This window comes from Cervus elaphus, chromosome 14 (genome assembly GCF_910594005.1).
Source record: "Cervus elaphus chromosome 14, mCerEla1.1, whole genome shotgun sequence".
NCBI classification, from domain to species: domain Eukaryota; kingdom Metazoa; phylum Chordata; class Mammalia; order Artiodactyla; family Cervidae; genus Cervus; species Cervus elaphus.
This window is the reverse complement of record NC_057828.1, coordinates 71,501,755-71,527,695: the sequence shown is the minus strand read 5'-3', so window position 1 is coordinate 71,527,695 and position 25,941 is coordinate 71,501,755. Positions and strand designations below refer to the sequence as shown.

At 38.0% G+C, this 25,941-nt stretch overlaps 1 protein-coding gene and 1 non-coding gene across 4 annotated transcripts in view; one reads left to right on the top strand and one right to left on the bottom strand.

The window, feature by feature from the left end:
• Positions 1-25,941, top strand: part of RPS6KC1 (ribosomal protein S6 kinase C1) — a 195,688-nt gene that overhangs the window by 126,162 nt on the left and 43,585 nt on the right. For all 3 annotated transcript variants that reach the window (XM_043924639.1, XM_043924640.1, XM_043924641.1), the window contains 2 exons: positions 23,576-23,623; positions 24,836-24,968. In XM_043924639.1, the coding sequence (XP_043780574.1) occupies positions 23,576-23,623; positions 24,836-24,968 (181 nt within the window). The remainder of the gene's footprint in view (positions 1-23,575; positions 23,624-24,835; positions 24,969-25,941) is intronic.
• On the bottom strand, positions 8,255-8,327 carry TRNAG-CCC. The gene has a single exon. It is a non-coding gene; the product is annotated as a tRNA-Gly (tRNA).

The following is a 25,941-nucleotide window of genomic DNA, read 5'->3' as shown; positions in this document are numbered from 1 at the left end:
GAAGCAGCTCACGTGGCAGTGGGTTTCTGAGCAGAAGTCGTCGAGGCTGTGGGGACATGGCCACACGAGTGCTGAGCAGAACTGTCAGCCCAGTCCCTCTGTCCTGGAAAACGCCGCTAAAGAGTGAAGGGGGATCGGCCCTTTGGAAGGCTGAAGAAAAGGGTGAAGCAGCACTAAGGGAATTTGTCACCTGGTAACCTGCTGTGAGAGAATAGCTTCAGTAAGTTCTCTAAGCAGAAAGGAAATAATAAAAGCAGGAATTCTGAAGTATTAAGAAGGAAGAAAGAATGAAAGAGTGAAATACGAGTGGATGTTTTCCTTTCCCTTGAGTATTCTAAGTTGTTTTATGGTTGAACAAAAACTATACTGTCTGATGTAGTTCTTTTTTTTTTTTTAATCATTTATTTATTTTAATTGGAGGATAATTACTTTACAGTATTGTGATGGCTTTTGCCATACATCAACATGAATAGGCCACAGGTATACATGTGTCCCCCCATCCTCCCACTCCTCCCCGCCCCATCCCTTCAGGTTGTTACAGAGCACCATCCCTGGCTGCCCTGCTTCATGCGTGTCTGATGTAGTTCTAAGTGTAAAGAGAAAATATTTACAATAATTATAAATGAAGGAGTATAAAGGAATGTAAGGTTTTTGCACTTCGTTTGAAATGGTAAAATGATGACACCAGTAGGCAGTGATGTTATTTGTATCTGATGGCTAGAGCAAGCAGGAAAAAAGGTAGACGTAGAGAGAGATACACCAAAAAACACTCTAGACAAACCAAATGGAATTCTGAAAAGCATTCAAGTAACCCACAGGAAGGCAGGAAAAAGAAAACAGAAACAAAAAAGAGAACAAACAGAAAATGTAAAAATTGGCTTCAGAGCAAAGAAAATTAACCGGAGACAGAAAAATTATATAATGATAAAAGGGTTAATCAAGAACATGTAGCAGTCCTAGACATGTATTCACCAAATATAAGTTCGGTATATTATTAGTAGTATACTGATATGCACATACAAAAAACTGATAAAACTGAAAGGAGAAATAAACAATTTTACATTTGTGAGATCTAGTCAAAGTGGTGCTTAGAAGGAAATTGACAGCATTGAATGCATATATTAAAATTGAAGAAAGGTCTAAAATCAATTATCTAAGTTTCTATCCTAGGAAATGAGCAAAAGAAGAGCAAAATAAATACAGAGTCGCCCAGTCGTGTCCAACTCTTTGTGACCCCATGAACTGTAAGTCCACCAGGCATGGACTCAGGAATCCACATGCAGTGCAAGAGACCCAGGTTCGATCCTTGGGTTGGGAAGATCCCCCGGAGAAGGGAATAGCTACCTGCTCCATTATTCTTGCTTGGAGAATCCTGTGGACAGAGCAGCTTGGCGGGTTACAGTCCATGGGGTCGCAAAGAGTTGGACACGACCGAGTGACTAACACTGGCTCTTCCCAGATGGCACTAGTGGTAAAGAACCCTCCTGCCAGTGCAGGAGATGTGTGAGACATGAGTTCGAACCCCAGGTCAGGAAGATTCCCTGGAGGAGGGCATGGCAACCCACTCCAGTATTCTTGCCTGGAGAATCCCACGGGCAGAGGAGCCTGGCGAGCTACAGTCAGTGGGGTTGCAAACAGTCAGATGTGACTGAAGTGACTTAGTGGGTATGCACAAGCAGAAGAAAAGAAATAATAAAAATTAAGGCAGAAATCATAAGAATTGAAAACAGGAAATCAAAAAAGAAAATGAACAAAACCCAAACCTGGTTCTGTTAAAATGTTAGTAAGCTTTTATCTAGGTTAACTAATAAAAAAAGAGAAAAGACACATTTCTAAGATCAGAGGTGTAAGAGAGAACATGACTTTAGGCATAAACCTTAAAAGGGTAAAAGGGAATACAGTGAACAGTGCTGTCTACACAAAACTGAACATCTAGATGAAATGGACCAATTCCTTGAAAGACATAGTCTGCTGAAACTCACACAAGATATATTCAATCTGAGTAGGTCTATATCTATTTAAAAAGTGAACCAATATTTAATAAGCTTGTAAAATAGAAAGCATCAGGCCTAGATGGGTTCACTGGTGAATCCCACCAAATGTTTAGGGAAGAGATTGAACCAATTCTATAATTTCTTCCAGAAGATAGAAGCAGTGGTAATACTTTCTAACTCAATCTCCAAGGCCAGTGTTAGCCTAACAGCAGAAGTAAAGATATTACTAGAAATGAAAGCTATAGAGCAGTATCTCTCATAAACATAGATATAAAAAGCCTAACAAAAACATTAGGAATTTGAATCTAATAATGTATAGAAAGAGCTATGTACTATGACCAAGTGGTATTTATCCCATTGTGTGCCAGGCTGGTTTGACAGTTCAAAGTCAATTAATGTTATCCAGCATATCTACAGGCTAAAGAAGAAAAATCACATCATCCTCTCAATTGACTATGTAAAAGCATATGGCATAATCTAATACCCATTTATGATAAAAACTCTCAGCAAATTAGGAATCGAGGGAAAATACCTCAGCTTGATAAAGAACTTTTACAGAACTCCTATAGTTTGCATCATCCTTAATGCTGAGAATCTTGACGTTTTCCTCTTGGATCATTATCAAGGCAAGGTTGTCCTCTCTCATCCCTCCTTTTCAGCATCCTACTGAAAGTTCTCACGATTGCAGTAAGGTAAGGAAAGGAAACAAAGATACGAAAATTGGAAATGAAGAAAGAAAACTTCATTTGAAGGTGACATGATTGTCTGTATGAAAAATGCACCAAACAAATCTCCTGAAACTATTGAACTATTATAGGACGGCTGCAAGATACATGGTTAATGTATAAAAGTCAGTCATTTCTTATATACCAGCAGTGAACAAGGGGAATTTAAAAACTCAGTATCACTTATATCAGCACTTCCAAAAAAATGAAATACTTAGACATAAATCTAACAGAATGTATGCAACCTTGTATGAGGAAAACTATAAAACTCTAATGAAAAAAATTAAAGAAGAGCTAAATAAATGGCAAGATATTCCATGTTCATATGTAGGATGATTTGTTATTGTCAAGATGTCAGTTCTTCCCTGCTTGATTTATACATTTAGTACAATCTCAGTCAAAATCACAGCAAGTTATTTTGTGGATATTGAGAAAATGATTCTAAAGTTTTTATAGAGGAACAGAAGTTCCAGAAAATCTAACACAATATTGAAGGAAAAGAACAAATTCAGAGAAGTAATTCTACCTGAATTTAAGACTTTCTGTAAAGCTATAGAAATAAAGACTGTGGTGTGGGACTGGTGAAAGAATAGACAGATAAATGGAACAGAATGGAATTGAGAAATAGATCTACATGAGTATAGTCTAGTGGTCTTTGATAAAGGAGCAAAGGCAGTACCATGGAGGAAAGATCGTTGCATCAACAGATGGTACTGAAATACCAAATCCAGTGGACATTCACATGAAGAAAGGGGCCCTAGATGCAGACCTTAAAGGGGCCCTAGACATAGACACATCATTGAAAAAAAATTAACTCAAAGTGGATCATAGACCTAAAGAAAAACACAAAGGTATAAAAATCTTATAGCATAGGAGAAAATCTAAACAACCTTGGGTATGGCAGTGACTTTTTAGATATAACACCAAAGATATGATCCATGAAAAAAATATTCAATAAGCTGGACATCATCAAAATTAAAAACTTCTCCTCTGTGAAACACACTGTCAAGATAATGAAGACAAGTTATAGACTGGGAAAAAATATTTGTAAAAACATACATCATAAGGAATGTTATCCAGAATATACAAAGCGCTCTTAAAACCTAGCAATAAGAAAATGAACAACCCAATTAAAAAACGGGCTGAAGACTTAATAGGAACCTCACTGAATGAAATTCACATATGGCAAGTAAGTATATGAAAAGATACTGCACATCATACATCATCAGGGAAATGTAAACTAAAACAGCAGTGAAATACCACTAAATACTTCTTCTTCTTGTTTAGTTGCCCAGTCATGTGGGACTCTTGGTGACCCTGTGAACTGTAGCCTGCCTGGTTGCTCTGTCCATGGGATTTCCAAGGCAAGAATACTAGAGTAGGCTGCCATTTTCTTTTCTAGGGGATCTTGCGGACCTGACCCAGTGACCGAACCCGTGTCTTCTGAGTTGCAGGTGGATTCTTTACTGCTGAGCCACCAGGGAAGCCATTGGAATGGCCAAAATCAGAAACACTGACAACACCAAATGCTGGCGAGGATGTGAAACAATAGGGACTTTCATTCATTGCTGGCTGGGAGTGCAAAATGGTGCAGCCACTTTGGAAGACATTTGACAGATTCTTACCAAACTAAACATACGTTTACTATATAATCCAGCAATTGTGCTTATTAGTTATTTACTCAAATGAGTTGAAAACCTAATATCCACACAAAAGTCTACATGTGTATGTTTATTCATGTTTATGTGTATGTTTATAACAGCTTTATTTATAATTGTCGAAAGTTGGAAGCAACCAGATGCCCTTCATGGGATGAATAAACTGTGGTACACTACATCTAGACAATGGAAAATTATTCAGTGCTTAAAAGAAATGAGCTATCAAACCATGAAGACATGGAGGAACTTTAAATGCACATCTCTGAGTGAAAGCTGTGCGTGCTGCCTGCGTGTGTGCGAGGTCGCTCCAGTCGTGTCTGACTCTTTGCAACCCTGTGGACTGTAGCCCTCTAGGTTCTCTGTCCTTGGGACGCGAGGCACAGATAACTGGAGTGGGTTGCCATTTCCTCCTGCAAGGATCTTCCTGACCCAGGGACTGAACCTGCATCTCTTATTTCTCCTGCATTGGCAGGTGGGTTGTTCACGGCTAGTGCCACCTGGGAAGCCCAAGCAAGTGAAAGATACAAATCTGAAAAGAGTACATGTTGTACGATTGTAACTATATGACATTCTGGAAAAGGCAAAAAATCAGGGAGATAGTAAAATGATTAGTGATTACAAGGGATTAGGAGGAGGAAGAAAGGATGAATAGGTAGAGACAGAATTTTGGGGGGCAGTGAAACTCTTCTGCTTGATATAATGGTGGGTACATGTTGCACGTTTGTCAAAAACCATTGAAATATCAAGAGTGAACTCTTAAATTGTGATCTTTGGGTGATAATAATGTGTCACTGTAGGTTCATCAGTTTCAACAAATGTACCACTCTGCTGCAAGATGTTCATGATGGTGGAGCTTGTAGGGTGTTTGGGGGCAGGAGGAATGTATGGAGACTTTGTACTTTCTGTTCAATTTTGTTGTGAACCTAAAACTGCTTCAAGAAGCTAAGGAATAGTTAACAGTAGAGTTGGATTGCGCTGGTAACATGAATAACCAAAAGCTAATTTATGCATGTTGTTGAAGGGCATGTAGTTTAGCCACAGTTTTTATACATGAAATCAAAATAGACTTTGATTATAACTAGGAATATCATCTTTAAGGAACGGCGTCTAATATACCTGTTTTTTAAAACAAGGGACAGCCACATGTTTGATAAACACACACAGCCTTTTGGTTGTTTCATTATGTTCAATACTTTAATATCTTACTCTGTCTCTCGGAATATACGTCTTAACTATAATTGAATATATAAAAATGAATGCTATGCTTGCAAAGCCCTTTATCTGTGATATTAATGTTAATATATTAGATTAATAGAGTATTTTTTTGTTCTAAAGAACTCATTGTTTTTATATTTAAAATATGCTATCTAATATATTTTTAGGGATAGATTTGTATGGGCAGTTTTATAATACGATAACCTAAATAATTTTCGAATAAAGGAGCTAGTTTCATTTTACCTCCTAATGGCTTGGCATATACAAGCTCAGGGTTAGAAAGGATTTTAAGGTCATCTGACCCAGTGAATTACAGATCTTGTGGCCCATCTCCAGTGCCCCACTGAATGGCTGTTCCGGTTTAGGATGTTTTATTTGTTAACTTAACAAACTTCTTTTGAATGCCACCATGTGACAGGCACTGTGTTGGGTGCTGTATTGACTTGTTTCTTCTTTTTAGTCTAGCAGGAGATATGTAGGTCAGTATGTAAATTCTAAAATAACATGGAAGGGACTATAAAGAAGGGTGAATAAAGACTGAGCTACTTAATGTCTCAGTCACTCTTTCCATTTTACACAATCGAAACTCTTAGAAAGTCTTCTTTTTTTTTCTCTTGAGCCAAGTACTTCTGCTTTAGTCTTTAGTACTGCCCTCTCCAAAAACCAATTTTTAGTTATTTCAAGACAGTGTGTTGTCTTTCCAGTTGGTATTGTTTTTCTGTTTGTTTCTTCTAGTTTTATTTTGCTTAAATTTGGCCAAAATTTCAATCTGTTGAAATATCTTCAGACTTTCCTTGTATACATTTGCTTTTTTTTCATAGGGTTAATCAATGGCCCCCTTCTCTCCCCATCACCCTCCTCTTATTTTTTCCTATGTCCCTGTCCTTCTTATTTTTTACATTTATTACTAAACCATTTGATAAAACTTTAAAACGTCTCAGTACCGCCAGGTGCCTCCGACAGGACTTTGGATCAGTGGTTTTCTCGAAGTCTTCTCTCTTGGATTCCTTCTTTGCTCTTCTCAAGTCTGGATTGGTTTGTTCTCTTGGTCTTCTGCATAGCTCCCCTCATCACACTTTCACTTGTTTCCTGGGAATTCCTTTCATCAGTCTTCTATGTTGAATTCCAGTTCCTGACCTTTCCCCCACCCCCACCTGCACCTTCTTTCCGCTTGCTGGAGGCCTATAGGCTCTTTTCTCTGACCCTCTGACTGTTCCAGAATTTCACAGTGATTTGTTTTGGTGGGATTTTATTTTATTTTATTTTTCATTTGTTGAGTTGGGCATTTGGTGACCTTCAACTTGGGTAATGATACAGATGTTTTATTAGGAGACCTAATAATGTCAGTGTCTATCTGCCTTATCTTTTAGGTTACTTGGTTTTCTTAGAAAAGAACTTTACAGTCTCTTACTGAGGGATATAGTATTAGGCCAACCAGGATTCTGGGAGCCTAGTGGTTGAAGGAGGACCACTGTCCTCATCAATCTGGTATGTAGGTTTTCACATAAAGCCCTGTTTTCAGTGCTACTCTTCAATCCCTGTTTTAGCTGTCTGTAGTATCTGATTCATTCTGTTTTCTGTCTTCCATCTTTTCTCATCTCTTCTCTTGTTTTCTTTGTAGCCATTATTATATAGCTTTAAAAATTTCTTTCAGTTCAGTTCAGCCGCTCAGTCATGTCTGACTCTTTGCGACCCCATGGACTGCAGCACGCCAGGCTTCCCTATGCATCACCAGTTTCTATAGGGGATAGTGATCTATATTTCAGAGAATGTTAAATTTAACACATTGTGTGGACCTCTCAGCTTTGTGGTGTCCATGATTTTGATCAACATGTCTTTGTTGACCTTTTTCAAGTTAACAATTTTTTTTTTTCACCAAAATAGGACAAAGAATCCTGTAGATGACATATAGCTAGAATAATTATTTCAAGTTGACCCAGTACCTTCTGGGCACTGCTAGTTACAACTAACCTTCAACTGTTTCAAATAAAAACTTAGGCATCCCAAGTTACTTGTAAGTTTAAAGGCATACCCTATTCTCTTTATCCCCCTTTTAATACATATTATACTTGCCTCTAATCTGATTTTCCTCCAGTTCATTGTTGACACTGCTGTCATAATAATTCATTAAATGGGTGCTTTAGAGAAGTGATTTTTCTAAAGCTAATAACTCTCTTGCTTATAAGTCTTTAATACCATCCCATAGATTTTTAGGATAATGTGTGCACTTTTCATCTAAGCCTGCAAAGACCGTTCCCAGGCCACCTCAGCACGCTTCCTTGGGCACAGCCCTGTGGGGCTTGTAAGATACACAAGGCACTATGTTTTACACAGGATGTACCCCTCCACCTGGAGTGACTTTTTTTTTCCATTCCTCGCTTATTTTTATCTCATTCTGAATTACTATTTTCTCTTGGAAGGCTCCCTTGCTTACCTCTACTGTGTGATATTTTTAACTATCTTTTGCTGTGTCTTTTTAATGCCTTGAACCTTTCTGCCATAGCATTCATCCATATTATATGGTAGGTTTATTTTTTCTAATGTTTATTTATTTGCCTGCTCTGGGTCTTAACTGCAGCATGCAGGATCCTCGATCTTTGCTGTGGTGTGTGGGCTCTTTAGCTGTGCATGCGAACTCTTAGTTGTGGCATGTGGTATCTAGTTCCCTGACCAGGGATTGAACCCAGGCCCTCTGCATTGGGAGTGCAGAGTCTTAGCCACTGAACCACCAGGGAAATCCCTGTATGGTAGTTTTTGATACTATTTCTATGCCTCCTCCAACAAGCCTTCACATGCCTCAAATACCAAGTATTTTTCTTCTTTTTTTCCTAAATATTAACATTTTTGTGTATTTTGATACAGTAGCATAGACATCTCTTAATTTTAGATAGGAAAGATAGTCTAAATCTTGGGCAGAAGATAATGTGTCTTTGAAGAGGCAGCCTCTATAACATGTCAAATACCAGCTTGGTGACTATATCTTATTTAATTTTGTATTTTTGGCATTTAGCATAGTGACTTTAGAAACAGCAGATACTCAATAAATATGTGTTGAAAAAAATGAATAAATGAATGAATGGTACCTCTCTACTCACATTATCTTAAAAACAGGTAGGGATCATTTATTCTAATTGACCTAGCTCCTCATCGTTTCTCTCCAGGTCTTTTCTATTTCTATTTTTTCATTCATTCATTAATTCAGAAAATATTTGTTGAGCTCCTCAGTTCAGTACAGTTCAGTCGCTCAGTCGTCCAACTCTTTGTGACCCTATGGACCACAGCACACCAGGCCTCCCTGTCCATCACTGACTCCCGGAATTTACCCAAACTCATGTCCATTGAGTCGGTGATGCCATCCAACCATCTCATCCTCTGTTGTCCCCTTCTCCTCCTGCCCCCAATCCCTCCCAGCATCAGGGTCTTTTCCAATGAGTCAACTCTTTGCATGAGGTGGCCAAAGTATTGGAGTTTCAGCTTCAGCATCAGTCCTTCCAGTGAACACCCAGGACTGATTTCCTTTAGGATGGACTGGTTGGATCTCCTTGCAGTCCAAGGGACTCTCAAGAGTCTTCTCCAACACCCAGTTCAAAAGCATCAATTCTTCTGTGCTCAGCTTTCTTTATAGTCCAACTCTCACATCCATACATAGCTACTGGAAAAACCATAGCCTTGACTAGATGGACCCTTGTTGGCAAAGTAATGTCTCTGCTTTTTCATAGGCTTCCTTCCAAGGAGTAAGCATCTTTTAATTTCATGGCTGCAGTCACCATCTGCAGTGATTTTGTTGAGTTCCTGCTATATGTCAAATGTGATAATAGCCACTGGAGATATAATGGTGAATAAAACAGCTCATCTCTACCCTCTCAGAGTTTATAATTTAGTGGGAAATAGCAGTTACAATACAATGTGAAACTGTTTTCAGTGAGGTAAGTACACTAGAGTATTATGAGAACATGTAAGAGGGGTGCCTAACTTGGGGCTCTCCAGAGGCTTTTTAAAGAAAGTAAAGCAAAGACATGAGAAATGAGTAGGGTTGCTCATCGAAGGCTAAAGGAATGCCAGTATACAGAGGCGTGCAAGACTCAGAGCATGCTCTTTCTAGCTTATTCAACTGTGAATTTTTTTCTTCTTTTTTCCTTTCTGCCTACCTATATATAGTCCAGTCTTCACGACGTTAGTTGAAAGCTTATGTCCTCAATTGTAATACTCATCTTTCCTTTCTTTAAATTAAACTTAGCATTCGATTGTGTCTTATTTTCACTTTAGTTGCCTAAAATATATTGTTAACCTGTCCTAGAGGGCAGAAAGTATACCTTATTTACCTCTCTTTCTTTCTTTGATAATGCCTAACTAAATATATTGCTGTCTATCCAGTAAGGATTTAATAAATGCTTGCTGAATAGTTATAAAGGGGACAAAAAGAAATAATGCATATATTTTAAGATTTCACATACTCTGTGAGGCTGCACCTCAAACTATACCGCATGTTCAGGATCAGAGCAAGAGAGTGGTTTTGAAAACTGTCCAAGCATTCATCCTCCTCCCTTTTTCACCATCTTTCACGGAATACATGTATAGATTGTTGGCAGGGAAATTGTTGCAGTCAATAAAATTGTCAGTTTGAGAATGAGTGTTGTCTCTTTGTGTTTCATATGTGCTTTGAAATATTTTGGAATGTTTATAAGAACATCAGCACTTGGGTTTTTAAACTATATAAATGTTCTAGGTCATATTAAAGCACTGTTAAATTGTAATCAGTACCAACATTTCAACTCCATCTGCTACAAAAGCACAAAACTCATTTAAAACACTTAAAAATAATAGCATCTAAAGCTTTCTTGCCCTTGAAGCATGTTCTTCTGCATTGGAATCAGCCTGTCTCTGACATTGGCAACTTAGTTGGATACGTATGATTGACTTGAAGGTGTAGGCTCTGTGTCAACCTGTTACCTTTGTAAGATAGCATTTGCTGAGTACACACTACTCTAATTTGAACACTATATACAAACTATGTGCGTATATTTGCTATTTTTTAGGAACTTATTTCAGTTTGCATGGCCTATAAATTTGAGTGTGTTGACAGCACATTTAGCAGCCAAATGAAAATATTAAGTCAGAGTATGAATCAGTCTCAGCCTCAGTTCAGTCGCTCAGTCGTGTCCGACTCTTTGCTCCTTGTTTTCAATTGCGATGCTATACTGCCTCTCTGAATGTAGATACCTATATGAGGCACTGATAAGGAAAGATGATGAAAGTACACCATTAGGACGGGGGGAAAAGCAAGCTAACAATATGTGAAATCCATTTGTTTTTAAAAATCAGACAGATGAAGATGGAGTTCAGTTGAGTTCAATTCAGTCCCTCAGTCGTGTCCGACTCTTTGCAACCCCATGGACTGCAGCATGCCAGGCTTACCTGTCCATCACCACCTCCTGGAGTTTTAAGTTCGTGTCCTTTGAGTCGGTGATGCCATCCAACCATCTCTGTCGTCCCCTTCTCCCACCTTCAATCTTTCCCAGCATCAGGGTCTTTTCAAATGAGTCAGTTCTTCGCATCAGGTGGCTAAAGTACTGGAGTTTCAGCTTTAACATCAGTTCTTCTAATGAATATTCAGGACTGATTTCCTTGACGATGGACTAGTTGGATCTCCTTGCAGTCCAAGGGACTCTCAAGAGTCTTCTCCAACACCCAGTTCAAAAGCATCAATTCTTTGGCGCTCAGCTTTCTTTATAGTCCAACTCTCATATCCATACATGACTACCGGAAAAACCATAGCTTTGACTAGATGGACCTTTGTTGCAAAGTAATGTCTCTGCTTTTTAATATGCTATCTAGGTTGGTGATAACTTTTCTTCCAAGGAGTAAGTGTCTTTTAATTTCATGGATATTTTTATCAGCACTAGAGTATTAGGTGTTTCTGGCAAATGCAAAAAAAAAAAAAAAATGTATTTAAAGCTAAGTATAACAGATCATACTTTTGAGTTAATTTTCATCTAAAGTTAACAGTGTCAAATCATTATCCCAAGTGAACTTCAGAATTCAAACCAAAAAAATAAAATAAATGGTTTCATTATGGAATTGAATGACATAAGCTGAACTTGGGCCTATAAACCCAGAACTTCAGAGTTTTAACCTCTCTTTAGCATAATCTCTTTGTGGCCTTGGGCAAGTTGCTTTGCAAAAACAGAAAACTGACAATCAAAATGAGAATGACAGAGGTGTAGAGATCTAGCTTTTAAAGCATTTGGATCTGAGAAGAGCCTCCTAAGTGGATGTTTCTCCTAGCTCTTCAGCCTTTCTGTTTTAAACCTGATTTCTCTGTCTTTTATATTCTGCCTTCTGCTGTATTTATACCTGTTTTCTTACAAAGACACACCATGTCCTTTGGAAGCATGTTTTATGAAGTAATAGATATATAGGCCGAGGATTTTAAAAGTTATACAAAGTAAAACTTTTTTCATGTTTTTATGTTTGTGTGTGTGTAAATATATAAGACCTTTCTGTATAGGTTATTGTTCACTAAATCATTCACTTCACATCCTAAGATGAGATATGACTGAGGAATGGTTCACATTCATTGACATTCAACTAATAGGAATATAAGAGATTTAAAATTCATTTTTGTGGTTGAAATAATTACTCCCTGGGTTATTTTCTAGAGAATCACATGTGTTTTGTATTGCTGTAGGGCAGGACTAGATTTAGCTATTTGCCTAAGGATGAATAATCCAGGTGTTGGCCAAACGACTTTTAGAAGGGAAGTAGAGAAACATCCTTAAAATCCTTTTTATTTTTTCTGATCCTGATATTAGTCTGTCAAAGAAAACAAACTTTGCCAGCCATATTTCAGAGCCCTTTGGAGCAATGAAATAGTATGAGAATGAGTGGTTTTTGAATTTTGAGTATATTACTTGTATTTGCATATTCTTTTAGCACCACCAAAATATGTTTGCTTGCTTTTTTTTTAATGTTATGATTCATAATATATTCATAATATTTCTTGGACGATAAAGTTATTTTGATAATATTTACTCTATTTTTAGCTCTCAAAGTGACAAACTATGACCCTTTAAGAAATCATCATGATTATTATTGAAATTACTAAGTATACAGAGGTATGAATTGTATTCACCTGGGACACGCACACACACACTACACTATTGTATCCGGTTGTAGAAACTGTAGATAGTTTGCTCTACAGGTTGTGTTCAATTTAAATAGAGGGCAGGACAAATGGGCTTCATTATGACAGTTCTTATGGTATATGAATGCTTAATAATGCCCTAGTTTTAAATTAATTTATAACTAATTTGCTGTGGAAGTTTGGAAGAATTTTTAAAAATCTGGATTAAGATTAGAATGAATTCTAACTAAATGTATCTGTTGCCATTTTCAAATTAACAACTGAAAGATGCTTTATATACTCTAAAAGATATTTTCTATATTGCTTTTTTTTCTAACTACATTTAAGAAACCAAAATAACCAACCTAGAAATCAAAGATGATGTATAAGAAAATTTCATATTAGTTAATTTCTTTTAAGGTGAATATGTCAATTATTCAGTATTATAATTGAATATATCCAGGTTTTTGAGTTTCTCTCTTATTAGTATTTTAAAAGACACCACAACATTATGTTTCTATATGCAGTATTGTGGTGAATATGATCATTACCTTAAATAAATGACATTTTTCAGTAGCCAGAAATCAGGGTTTTTAATTGTTATTTTGTGAATTTTATAAAATCTCAAGGTACTTTGGTAATATTTGAATGGTGGGTATGATGGTACACAGAAGATAAATCTTTCAAAGAAAAGTACCTTATTTTATGACTGCCTAAAATATATACTTATACCTTTATTATTATTCATAGATTAATATAACTTCAATTTTATATTTCATTTTATTTATCATATGCTTGCTTTGAATAAAATTACAGGAGGTTTAAAAAATAACTGTCCCTCTCCTTTAAGGAAAAAGTCGTCATCCTTATTTACTTAAGTAAATTGCATTAGTGGTAGTATTTCTCTTGGCTGTTTGTTCAGCCGCTAGAGTCCCTTGTGACCTTGGGTATATATTCGAAGAGGTGACTGATGGTTCGTGGTGTTCTAAATTTTCTGGTAGTTTGCCTGTTGCCTGCCTCTGGGTTTGTCATCGCCCTTATGCTGACTTAGGCAGTATTCCTTCAGTCTCTTATCTCCAGGCTTTGATGCATATGTTCTGAAGGTGGCCACAGTGACTTTGGGTAGCAGCAGATGGTGAACCTTCAGGCTGCCACCGGCTATACTGGTGTTAAGTTGGAAAGTTAACATTTGATGAAGAATCAGTAGTGCATATGAAAGAGCTTTCACTGCTGAAATATCTTTTAATTAAAAAATTAGCATACTCAAACGTTTGCAAATGTGTGGGCATTTAAAGAAGTCTAAGATCAGTTGTTTTCTTATAGAGAAATCAGTTATTTACCAGCTTAGTTTATTCTTTCCTCCTTGTTCCTGCCCCAATTGTTTGTAGTAAAGGCAGATAAGAGATTTAGGTAAACTGAAATGGGATGTTTTGGGGAATTAAATGTATTGGGATAAACATTTAAACTATATTTTGATTTGTGATAATTTGGAATTTAATAACTAGAAAGCAATGTGGATCTTGCATACTACTTCCATACAATCCTAGTAGATCAGTTCTGTTGTTTCCTGCATTTGAAGATATTTCTAGGTTATAGACGCCTAGAGAACTCAGCCCACTTCAAAATGATATTTCACCTTGCTGTAAGTTGGTTGGTGATGTTTTTGGCTTTGCCATCAATCCATAAAGCAACATCCTTTTGAATTGTTTGTTCACTTACTTCATGATGTTGTCTTATGTTGGAAATTCTAGCACCAATAAAACACTGATAAGACATCAAAGAATTTTTTTTCTGTTCCCCTTCAGTCACAAGGGTACTTTTTATGCTTTACTGAAAACAGACCCTTGAACTCTCTATCCTTTAGGATAGAGTTGCAAGTATCCATGTCAAATATTACTCTTCATACTTCAGTTCTTATCAGTGAAACAACTTTTGTGAGCACAGGACCATCAAAAACAGTTTGGTTTCATGGTGTGAGGGCACGAAGTGCCTCTCCACTGTCTGTTCATGCTGACGCTCCTGGCGCTGCAGTTTCTCATGGACAAAAGTGGTAGGCTGAGTATCCTTTACTTTTGGAGTTGCCGGGCAGTAGTACAGGGAACACTGCTAGCTTCTGATGTCCAAAAAAGAGAAAGTTAGACCCCAGTGGGAAGAACTGGAAGAATTGCTGGTATTAAAGTTCATCGAGTACTCTTTGTTTTCTGCTGTTGAATTTTATAAGATATATCTCATGAGAATAAGGTATGGAATTAACACTTAATAGTCAAAATACATTTTGAGTATTCTAAGCCTATGAAATGAGATGAATTTTAGCAATAAGTGTAAGTGACATTTGATTATCACCATGTGGTGTTGACAGGGAAAGCAACGGTTTAGCGCTTTAGGTTTGTGACTGTTTGTACAGACGAATAACATTACCAGTACCTATAACACTGCCAAGATGAGTTTAGTGAATCTAATAATGGTCAAGTGTGGGCTGTTCAAGAGAGTATAGTAAATATAACCTTATTTATCTGGAACTATGTTGAGAAAAACTAGCTAACTTGTCTGATTGGGCTTCTCTGTTTTCTCTGGACTCTTTCTTATGTTGATCCCCTGGTTCTCTGGTATGTTGATGTGTGAGTTCTAAGTGGTGTACCTTGCACAACTGAAGTCCATTTAGATGACGTCCAGTCAACAGGAATAGTACTGTGACAGCCGTTAAAGGGAAGGCTGTTTGTCCCAGTATGGCTGTCTCTGTAGGCTTTTCTTAAACATTAAAAACAAAAAACCAAAAAAAACCCCAACTTTTATTCATTGTTTTGGAGTCCTTTGAAATAAGTGGTACCAAAGTAGTGAGAGGTGTTCCCTTGGATTACCCAGGTAATCTTTCTTCTTAAAGGAATTGGAGCTGAAGTTACTTCTAGAGGCTTACAGACTTTGAATGTCAGCATTTAAATTAAGTATCTAAAAAAATTCAAAAATAGATGACATATGATCTTCACTGAAGGGAACTTTCTGTACTTCCTCACCACAGTCATCGTGTCTATATTGCTGTTTTTCTCTTTTCTTTTCTCCAAATTTATTTTTCATGTGCCTAAAAAATAATTGTCATTTGATACTTTTGATATGCTGTCCTACCTCCCCTATCTTTCCAGAGGTAGTACCTAGTTAAACCTACTTAAATGTCAAGCCTTCCCCATTCTAGTTAACAAAATTTACTGATAGTCAGCTGGAGCTTTTCCTGCTACTGTTGTGAAAGGAAAGTAAGCAAGTCTCATTGTTCTGGTGGAATTGAGGAACAGATGAGGCTAATCCTGGAGGGATAAGTTGTTTGCTTTTTTCTTTTTTTTTTCCAGTTAGGAGCAGTGGTTCTATATATTATCGTGGGCAAAGATGGAGTAATCTCTTCTGTTAGACCATATGCTAATATAGTGCTGATAAGGAAGTGTGAAAAATGAAAGGGAAAAATACATTAATTGTATTCTCTCAATAAGGTATGCCATCCAAGATAATTATTTCATGACAGTTTGAGTTATAGAACTTGTTTTATCATGAAATAAAAGCTGGTTTTAGGAGCCTTTCATTGGAAAGACAATTGTATCAAATTAGTACTAGATTAGATTTTTGTCTTTATAAAGGTGAGCAAACCCATGAGCAGTTTTTAAATTGATGTGTTCTAGTCCACAAATGAACAAATTCTGTTTGAGGGTTAAAGAAGCTATTATTTTGTCCTTTATGCTGACAGCTTCATTACAGATTGGCCTACTGTTGGCATTAAAAAAATGTTTGGCTCCTTATGATCTTTGTGCATGCAACTATAATATTAATGCAGTGCCATAGCACTGTTCATTAAGAAATGACTCTAAATGAGGTTGAAGCGTGTAAATTTGGAAAGATACAGATGTTAAATGCAGTCGTTTCTCTTTGTATACAGCCGTATGGCTAATAATTTCCAAGTGGCTAAAGCTCTTGTTAGCAGGAGTGCTGGTGTGTTAAGAATGGCTCTATAAATAACTTTAAGAACTGAAGTTGAAGGTGCTTCTTTTAAAGACTATTGTTAACTAAACATTATTGCCAAACAGATGGAAAGCATTCACCAGCCTGATGTTTTTAGGTCTAATTATATTATCACCAGCCCTGTACGGCTCAGTTGAAGAGGTGTATCCAGAGGCCAATTTATAATCATTTAGCCAACACCTGTTTGGGAGAAATTGACAGTCAAAGGGCACATTTAAAAAAAATCACATATGTTCTTGTGTTTATTGCCTCAATGTGAACATTGTCTAGTCACAAACAAACTTGGTAGGAGAAGAAAGTAAATGTAAACAAAGTAGCCCTTCTCAGCCATGTTTATCGATCTTAATTTGGCCTTTTTATCTGATCTACTTCATACTTCATGACTAAGTGAGACCAGCAAAGAGATATCACTGCTGATTTACACAGGAATATATTGTCCAGTCGATTAAGACGCTTCTGATAGAAAAAAGTTCTTTCCTTTGTACAGCTTCCATACTTTTTACCTGGTGGAACGTTTTCTGTATCATATTGATGTATGTTATTTAGATAGGATTGGAATCTGGTGAATGACTTAAAAGGAGTTACAAACTGATGTGAAAACAAATGAGATTTAAGGAACACTGAGTGTCTCTACCGGAGAAGGCAATGGCACCCCACTCCAGTACGCTTGCCTGGAGAATCCCATGGACGGAGGAGCCTGGTAGACTGCAGTCCATGGGGTCGCGAAGAGTTGGACACAACTGAGCGACTTCACTTTCACTTTTCACTTTTATGCATTGGAGAAGGAAATGGCAACCCACTCCAGTGTTCTTGCCTGGAGAATCCCAGGGATGGGGTTGCACAGAGTCGGACACGTCTGAAGTGACTTAGCAGCAGAGTGTCTCTACAGACTCAGTAGATGTTTATTTAGCTCACCTTTACAGAGATGTGCCGCCTTTTGCACTCATGTTAGTTTAGCAGTTAAAGAGGAAGAACCCTGGAGCCAGATTGCTAGGGTTTAAATCTCACCTCTCAGTTCAGTTCTGACTCTTTGCGACCCCATGGACTGCAGCACACCAGGCCTCCCTGTCCATCACCAACTCCCGGAGTTTAATCAAACTCATGTCCATTGAGTCCGTGATGCCATCCAACCATCTTATCCTCTGTCGTCCCCCTCTCCTCCCACCTTCAATCTTTCCCAGCAGGGTCTTTTCAAATGAGTCAATTCTTCACATCAGGTGGCCAAAGTATTGGAGTTTCAGCTTCAGCATCAGTCCTTCCAGTGAATATTTAGGACTGATTTCCTTTAGGATGGACAGGTTGGATCTCCTTGCAGTCCAAGGGACTCTGAAAAGTCTTCTCTCCAACACCAGAGTTCAAAAGCATCAATTCTTTGGCGCTCAGCTTTCTTTATAGTCCAACTCTCACATCCATACATGACTACTGGAAAAACCATAGCCTTGACTAGATGACCTTTGTTGGCAAAGTAATGTCTCTGCTTTTTCATATGCTAAGTTGGTCATAACTTTTCTTCCAAGGAGTAGCATGTTAATTTCATGGCTGCAATCACCATCTGCAGTGATTTTGGAGTCCCCACAAATAAAGTCTGTCACTGTTTCCACTGTTTCCCCATCTATTTGTCATGAAGTGTTGGGACCAGATGCCATGATCTTAGTTTTCTGAATGTTGACCTTTAAGCCAACTTTTTCACTCTCCTCTTTCACTTTCATCTTGAGACTCTTTAATTCTTCTTCACTTTCTGTCATAAGGGTGGTGTCATCTGCATATCTGAGGTTATTGATATTTCTCCTAGCAATCTTGATTCCAGCTTGTGTTTCATCCAGCCTAGTGTTTCTCGTGATGTACTCTGCATAGAAGTTAAATAAGCAGGGTGACAATATACAGCCTTGATGTACTCCTTTCCTGATTTGGAACCAGTCTGTTGTTCCCTGTCCAGTTCTAACAGTTGCTTCCTGACCTGCATACAGATTTCTCAAGAGGCAGGTCAGGTGGTGTGGCATTCCCGTCTCTTTAAGAATTTTCCACAGTTTGTTGTGAACCACACAGTCAAAGACTTTGGCAGAGTCAATACAGCAGAAATAGATGTTTTTCTGAAACTCTTGCTTTTTCGATGATCCAGCGGATGTTGGGAATTTGATCTCTGGTTCCTCTGCCTTTTCTAAATCCAACTTAAACATCTGAAAGTTCATGGTTCATGTACTATTGAAGCCTGGCTTGGAGAATTTTGAGCATTACTTTGCTAGCATGTGAAATGAGTGCAAGTGTTCGGTAGTTTGAGCATTCTTTGGCATTGCCTTTCTTTGGGATTGGAATGAAAACTGACCTTTTCCAGTCCTGTGGCCACTGCTGAGTTTTCCAAATTTGCTGGCATATTGAGTGCAGCCCTTTCACAGCATCATCTTTTAGGATTTGAAATAGCTCAACGGGAATTCCGTCACCTCCACTAGCTTTGTTCGTAGTGATGCTTCCTAGGCCCACTTGACTTCGCATTCCAGGATGTCTGTCTCTAGGTGAGTGATCACACCATCTTGATTATCTGTGCTGTGAAGATCTTTTTTGTATAGTTCTTTTGTGTATTCTTGCCACCTCTTCTTAATATCTTCTGCTTCTGTTAGGTCCATGCCATTTCTGTCCTTTATTTTGCCCGTCTTTGCATGAGATGTTCCCTTGGTATCTCTAATTTTCTTGAAGAGATCTTTAGTCTTTCCCATTCTATTTTCCTCTATTTCTTTTTGTGAGCTTGAGCATATTAACAATTTTATGTTTGTTTTCTCATCTATGAAAGTGAGAGTCACTCAGTCATGTCCAACTCTTTGTGACCCCATGGACTGTAACCTGCCAGGCTCCTCTGTCCATGTAATTCTCCAGGCCAGGATACTGGAGTGGGTAGCTGTTCCCTTGTCCAGGGGATCTTCCCAACCCAGGGATTGAACCCAGGTCTCCTGCGTTGCAGGTGGATTCTTTACTGCCTGAGCCACCAGGAAAGGCCTTCTCATCTATAAACGTGATTAATTAAAGTATACTTACCTCAGGATTTCCCTGGCAGTCCAGTGGTTAAGACTCCACACTTCACTCAAGGTGTGTGGGTTTGGTCCCCAGTTGGGGAACGAAGATCCCACATGCTGCATGATGTGGTCAAAAAGAAAAAGAAATAGTATACCTACCTTATTAGATTGTTGAATGAATTATGTGATTTGATTCTTTAAACCCCATCACAGTGCCTGCTCGAAAGTAAGCATTCTAGTAGGATACTTTCTCCTGTCTTTAGCTATTGTTTTTAACGGAGAATTCTTAGCAATTTATACACATCTCTAGTCCTGACTTATTTTCTAAACTCCATTCCCATATTGCTATCTACCTTCCAAACTTTTATTCCTAAATTCATTCACATATGTTTAGTGAACAGTTACTTTGGGAGGTGGATAGGTTATGTGTTGCAGGAAATACAGTTTCTGCCTTGTATTAATTTTCTGTTGCTGCATTACAAATTACCACAAATGTAGCTGCTTAAAACAACTCACTTTATGTAGTCAGAGTTCTCTGGATCAGCGGTCTGACAGGAGTTGCGTTGGGCTGGATTCAAGGTGCTGGCAGGGCTGCTTTCTTTCCTGGAGACTCTGGGGGAAAATCCACTTTCAAGCTCACTTGGGTTGTTGGCTGTAGTCCTTTCTTTGGGGTTGTAGGACTGTGGTTGCTAGCTCTCAGCCAAGGGTTGGCCTTTGTGCCTGAAAACTGCCTGTTCCTTCTCATGCTTACTGTGAGCTCCTAAAGGTCTATGTCCAGTGTTTACATGTGGACCTCTGTATCTTGGAGCCAGCAGCAACATCTCTCTCATACTATGAATCCCTCTGATTTCCCCTTCTGCCATATCAGTTTTGTGCATCATTACAGTTCTGGACTGAGACAGTTCTCTAAGGGTTCATGTGATTTGATTGAGCCCACTCAGATAATCCAAGGTAATCTGTTGTAAGGTCTGCATCCTAATTACATCTGCAGAGTCCTTTTGGCCAATAACATAACATATTCACAGTTATGGAGATTAAGGTATGAGCAACATTGGCAACTGTTATTCTGCTTACAACATGCTGATGAAAAGCTTGAAATCTGGTTGGGATATGGACCAAAGTGACCAAATAAAACCATATTGAAGAGGCTGGTATCATATATAGTAGGAAAACATAGGAAGAGCATCAGTGACATTTGAGCTGAATATGGAAGTATGAGTGCTTGTTTGGTAAGGGGCTGGGTGAGCATTTCAGGGAGAAGAAGCTATTATAGTAAAGCAGTAATAGTAACAATTGGCTGTACCAAGCACTTTTAAAGATGATCTCACTGAAGTTCTCACAAGTGGTAGAGACTATTATTTTCTCCCATTATGGGCTTCCCTGGTGGCTCAGCTGGTAAAGAATCCACCTGCAATGCGGGAGGCCTGGGTTCGATCCCTGGGTTGGGAAGACCCCCCGGAGAAGGGAAAGGCTCCCCACTCCAGTATTCTGGCCTGGAGAATTCCATGGACAGTCCGTGGGGTCGCAAAGAGTCAGACACAGCTAAGTGACTTTCACTTCACCATTATATCTTCTACAGATGAAGCTATAATATCTTCACATATGGAGTAGGAATGGTAAAATTATCTTATTGGGTAATTGAAAGAATTAACAGTGATTACACATGACTAAAGCGTAGCACATAGTAAACACTGAAATCATGGTAGGCCAAAGAGAGTGGAGGATGGAGAGGAGACATACTTAGGGCATAGAATTGACTAGACTTGGTCACTGGTCACAAAGGTGGGGACAGGGGAGAACTCACAGGACTTAGGGAACTTTTTGATTTAGGGGGTTTCCTGGGTGATAATATTTAATACTGTTAAGAGGTAAAATTGGGTTTTGTTTTTAGTGAGGAGAGGGCTTTGAGAAGGTATCTGTGGGAATATTCGTTTGAAATTAGATAGAGTAGAATAGGATAGATCAAGCACCCAGAAGAGGGGTCAAAGATGAAGTTGTCACTATGACTTCAAATTCATCAGGTCTTAAACAGGTTCCTCATTTTAACTTGCCTGTTTCTTCTCAGCATTCTTTTATTTTCCTAAGCTTGATAGCTTCTTTTACCCTTGACTCCCAACTCACTGAAGAGGGCAGGAAAAAAAGACCTTTACACAGTGCTTACAGAATGCTGCGTGTTTACAGATTTCTGAGGTGTAAGTTCTCCTGCCACAGCCCATTTCAGACTGTGCTGCTTTTGTGCTACAGTAGTGGAGTTCAGTAGCTACACCAGAGACCACATGGTTTGCAAAGCCTAAGATATTTACTGCCTGTATCTCTCCAGGAATAGTTTGCCAACATCTGCTGTAATGTCTCTAAAAAGATCAACATGATATAAAATATATAAATATTGAATATATTTATAAACTATAAATATAAATATGGGAGGGTGATTCCCTATCTCTATTCACTCTTTCTTTTCATTAAGATGGGTAGGGGGAGTAGGTGGTTTGAGGGGGTGATGTGTGAAATTATGAGGGGTCTTGAGGTCGTTTTTTGGATGTATGCTTCTTCTCTGAATAAGAAAAGTGATACATGATATAACATAATTTTTTAAAAAGAAAACCTGCCATAACTATTTTGAGAATAGAACATAGGGCAGCAAAGATAGAAGCAGAGAAATCTGTTGGGAGGCCATTGTTATAATCTGGGTAAATCTTTGTTTCATTCAGGGTAATACCTGTGAAAGGGGTGAGGTGAGTTCAGATTCTGGATACAGTTTGAAGATATAGCTGGCAGGATTTGCTGATGGAAAAGGAGGAGTTAAGGATGAGTCCAAGATGGAGAAGTAGCACCAGAAGGGTGCCTTGGGTTGGGGCCTGAGTTATTGAGATCACATTGCAGCAAGTGGCTACGTTTGAGGTTTTGGGAAGAAAGTTGAGACTTCAATTTCTGTAAAACAATTTTTTTTTTTTTTTTTTTTTTTTACTTAGCCACTTAATGTTTCCTAAGGAAGAGTTCTTTTTCTAAAGTAATGTTTCCTTTTAAGAATTATATTTTAAAATAAATCTAGGAAAACATGGTAGTGTTTCTAAAATATGGCATTTTTAGAAAGGAAATACCCTTTGGATAGGATTTTTCACAGTGTGATTTGGTGACTTAAAAAAAAGCCTATTCAAAGCAACCTAGATGCCCATCAGCAGATGAATGGGTAAGGAAGCTGTGGTACATATACACCATGGAATATTACTCAGCCGTTAAAAAGAATTCATTTGAACCAGTTCTAATGAGATGGATGAAACTGGAGCCCATTATACAGAGTGAAGTAAGCCAGAAAGATAAAGAACATTACAGCATACTAACACATATATATGGAATTTAGAAAGATGGTAACGACAACCCTATATGCAAAACAGAAAAAGAGACACAGAAGTACAGAACAGACTTTTGAACTCTGTGGGAGAAGATGAGGGTGGGATGTTGCGAAAGAACAGCATGTATATTATCTATGGTGAAACAAGTCACCAGCCCAGGTTGGATGCATGAGACAAGTGCTCGGGCCTGGTGCACTGGGAAGACCCAGAGGAATCGGGTGGAGAGGGAGGTGGGAGGGGGGATCGGGATAGGGAATACGTGTAAATCTATTGCTGGTTCGTGTCAATGTATGACAAAACCCACTGAAAAAATAAATAAATAAATAAATTAAAAAAACAAAAACAAAAACAAAACAAACAAACAAAAAAAGCCTATTCAGAAATTAATGGTTTTGGCTGAGTCAGTTTCAGCACTTTCCCCCCAAACCTTTAGTGTGGTTTCAAAAAGTTATGAGTTCGTATTTCACTGATTGTAAATAATTTATTACTCATGTCTTTTTTTGTAGGTTTTACTTGTAATGGACACAAGGACAGAACAGACATTTATTTTAAAAGTAAGTAGAAATTTCTGTTTAATGAGTTTAGAAATGTATTTTCAAATTATGCTTCTGAAAGAAAGTATTTAATTTTTTTCTGGGTGTTTGAATGGCTTTTTTTGTGTTTGCAGTCATCTGGATTCACTTTAGTTTGTGTCCTTCCATCACAGTTGATAAATACTCTGTAGCATACATTTAAAAAGAGTGTGGAGGAAATAATTTGAATAAGTTGAAGACTCATTTTATGCTGTTTAAATGTATAGTGTATAATTTAAATACATCTCTAATATATTTTACATAATTTATGAAGACCACATACAATCATACTTTTGATTACGATTACAGTTCTTAAGAGCTGAAATTTTACCTTAAAGTCTTTGTTAAAGGTATTTGGAAAAGTGTTATCTACATCCCTGGCCATGTCTTTTACCTAAATTCAATTTTGATTCTCTGTATTACTCAATTTGTAATTAAGTGAATAAGGGAAGAAACCCCCCTCAATTTTGTAATTTCAAAATCGTATTTGAAGTGGATTTTCATAGTGCAATATTCTAAAAGTATCCTAATTTTAAGCATTTCCTCAGCATCCAGAATTAATGAATTTCAAATCAGTGTTATGTTTTTCTGATATTTTTTCTTTTACTTATCAGCATGGCAGTAGGTCACATTGACATACACGGAAATAAATTTTTCTCTCTGAGTATACTTTATTGCTGATATTTCCGCAGGTTTTTAAACCATGGTATGACGCAAGAAACTCCACATACCTTGTTCCTTTGGAGAAAACTTAAAATGATCTTCATATTTTTTTTGGAATAGCATTTCAAAACTGCCTGTTTAATCTCGGAATACCTTTTGTGTCTCAGGAATTTGAATTGATCTCACGATGTCTACTGCTTTGAAGATACACATAAGTAAAATAAAACTTAAGGAAAGGTCATAGAGAAATAACTGTGTGTCATCCTGATGACTTAGTTTGAGAGCATCTCTAATAAAAACACTGACCCACGTAATTGATTTTAATGGCAGCTTTGTGGCATCTTCAGTGCTCTGGACTCACGCCAGATGCCATCAGCAGAGCCTCCAGGGACCGAGGGGCATAGAGCAGCAGATGAGTGGTTTCTCTGAAGCCCAGAGTAACTCGGATAGATTAGTTTGGTTGATAAACACAGAGCGCAGCAGGCTCCAAAGGCAGCTGAGGGTACAACTGACCTTTTTGTTCTCTGTCAGGGTCTGAGGAAAAGCAGCGAATGCAGCCGGAACAGAAAGACCATCGTCCCCCGCTGTGTGCCCAACATGGTGTGCTTGCACAAGTACATCGTCTCCGAGGAGTCGGTGTTTCTCGTGCTGCAGCACGCGGAAGGTTGGTCTGCGGCTCAGACTGTGTGCGCTGAAAGCTAGGCACCCTTAGCTTTTTGGTTTCTATAATGCCCTTCTTCCTTCTGTCGTTACTTGAGTGGATAAAACATATGAAACACGTGTAAGAAACGGTTTCCTTATGCCTCTGCTTGGGCCCCCCCCCCCCCACTTTGAGTTGCGAGGGACAATGAAAGCCCAGGCGAGCAGCAGACTTCATTTGGAACATTCTTAGATACGCTTAGCTGCTTCCTTACTCGGAGGATGGGTTCAATATGATGAGAACTTTAATGCGGCCGTGTGCTAAGAGAACTAGGTTTTATCTTAGGGATTTCTCTTGTTCTCTGCTGAAAAGATACATTAATGTTAGATGACAAAAATGAAAAGCATCCCCTGAAGAATTAATTAATTACCTCCTTTTTTAGAAAGCATAGGTATTTGCTTAACGTTTGACATTAACTAGTTATTCTGATCTGGGTTTTTATGAATACAGCCATTGGCATCACATATGGGTACAAAGCAGGGGCGCAGTGCTCTGCCTTCAGACTCTTTATGAGATTTCAGCTCTTAGTAAAGGGAACAGGTGGCAAAAAAAAAAAATACTAAATTTTGGTTTGTTTTTGCCCTTTAACACCTGAATTTAAATAATTAGTCTTTTATTAAAATGAACACAGCATATAAATATAAATGCACAAGATAAACATTGCCTTTTGGATTTTGAGAGATATTTTTAAAATGGTAAAGAAAATTAAATTATTTTCCATATTTCAAGAAGGTTTTGTTATTATTTTTACGTCACTGAGCATAAAGAACTGTTGTGCTCTAGTAATAGGCGTAACACTTGAATTGAATGCATTTTGCTAGGAAAATGAGTCATTGCTTTGTGGGATGAGGTCTCTTATGATAACTAATGTAAGATTTTTGACGGGGGCAATAAACTATTAATATTGTTTATTATGAAGTACAGCACAAGATAACTA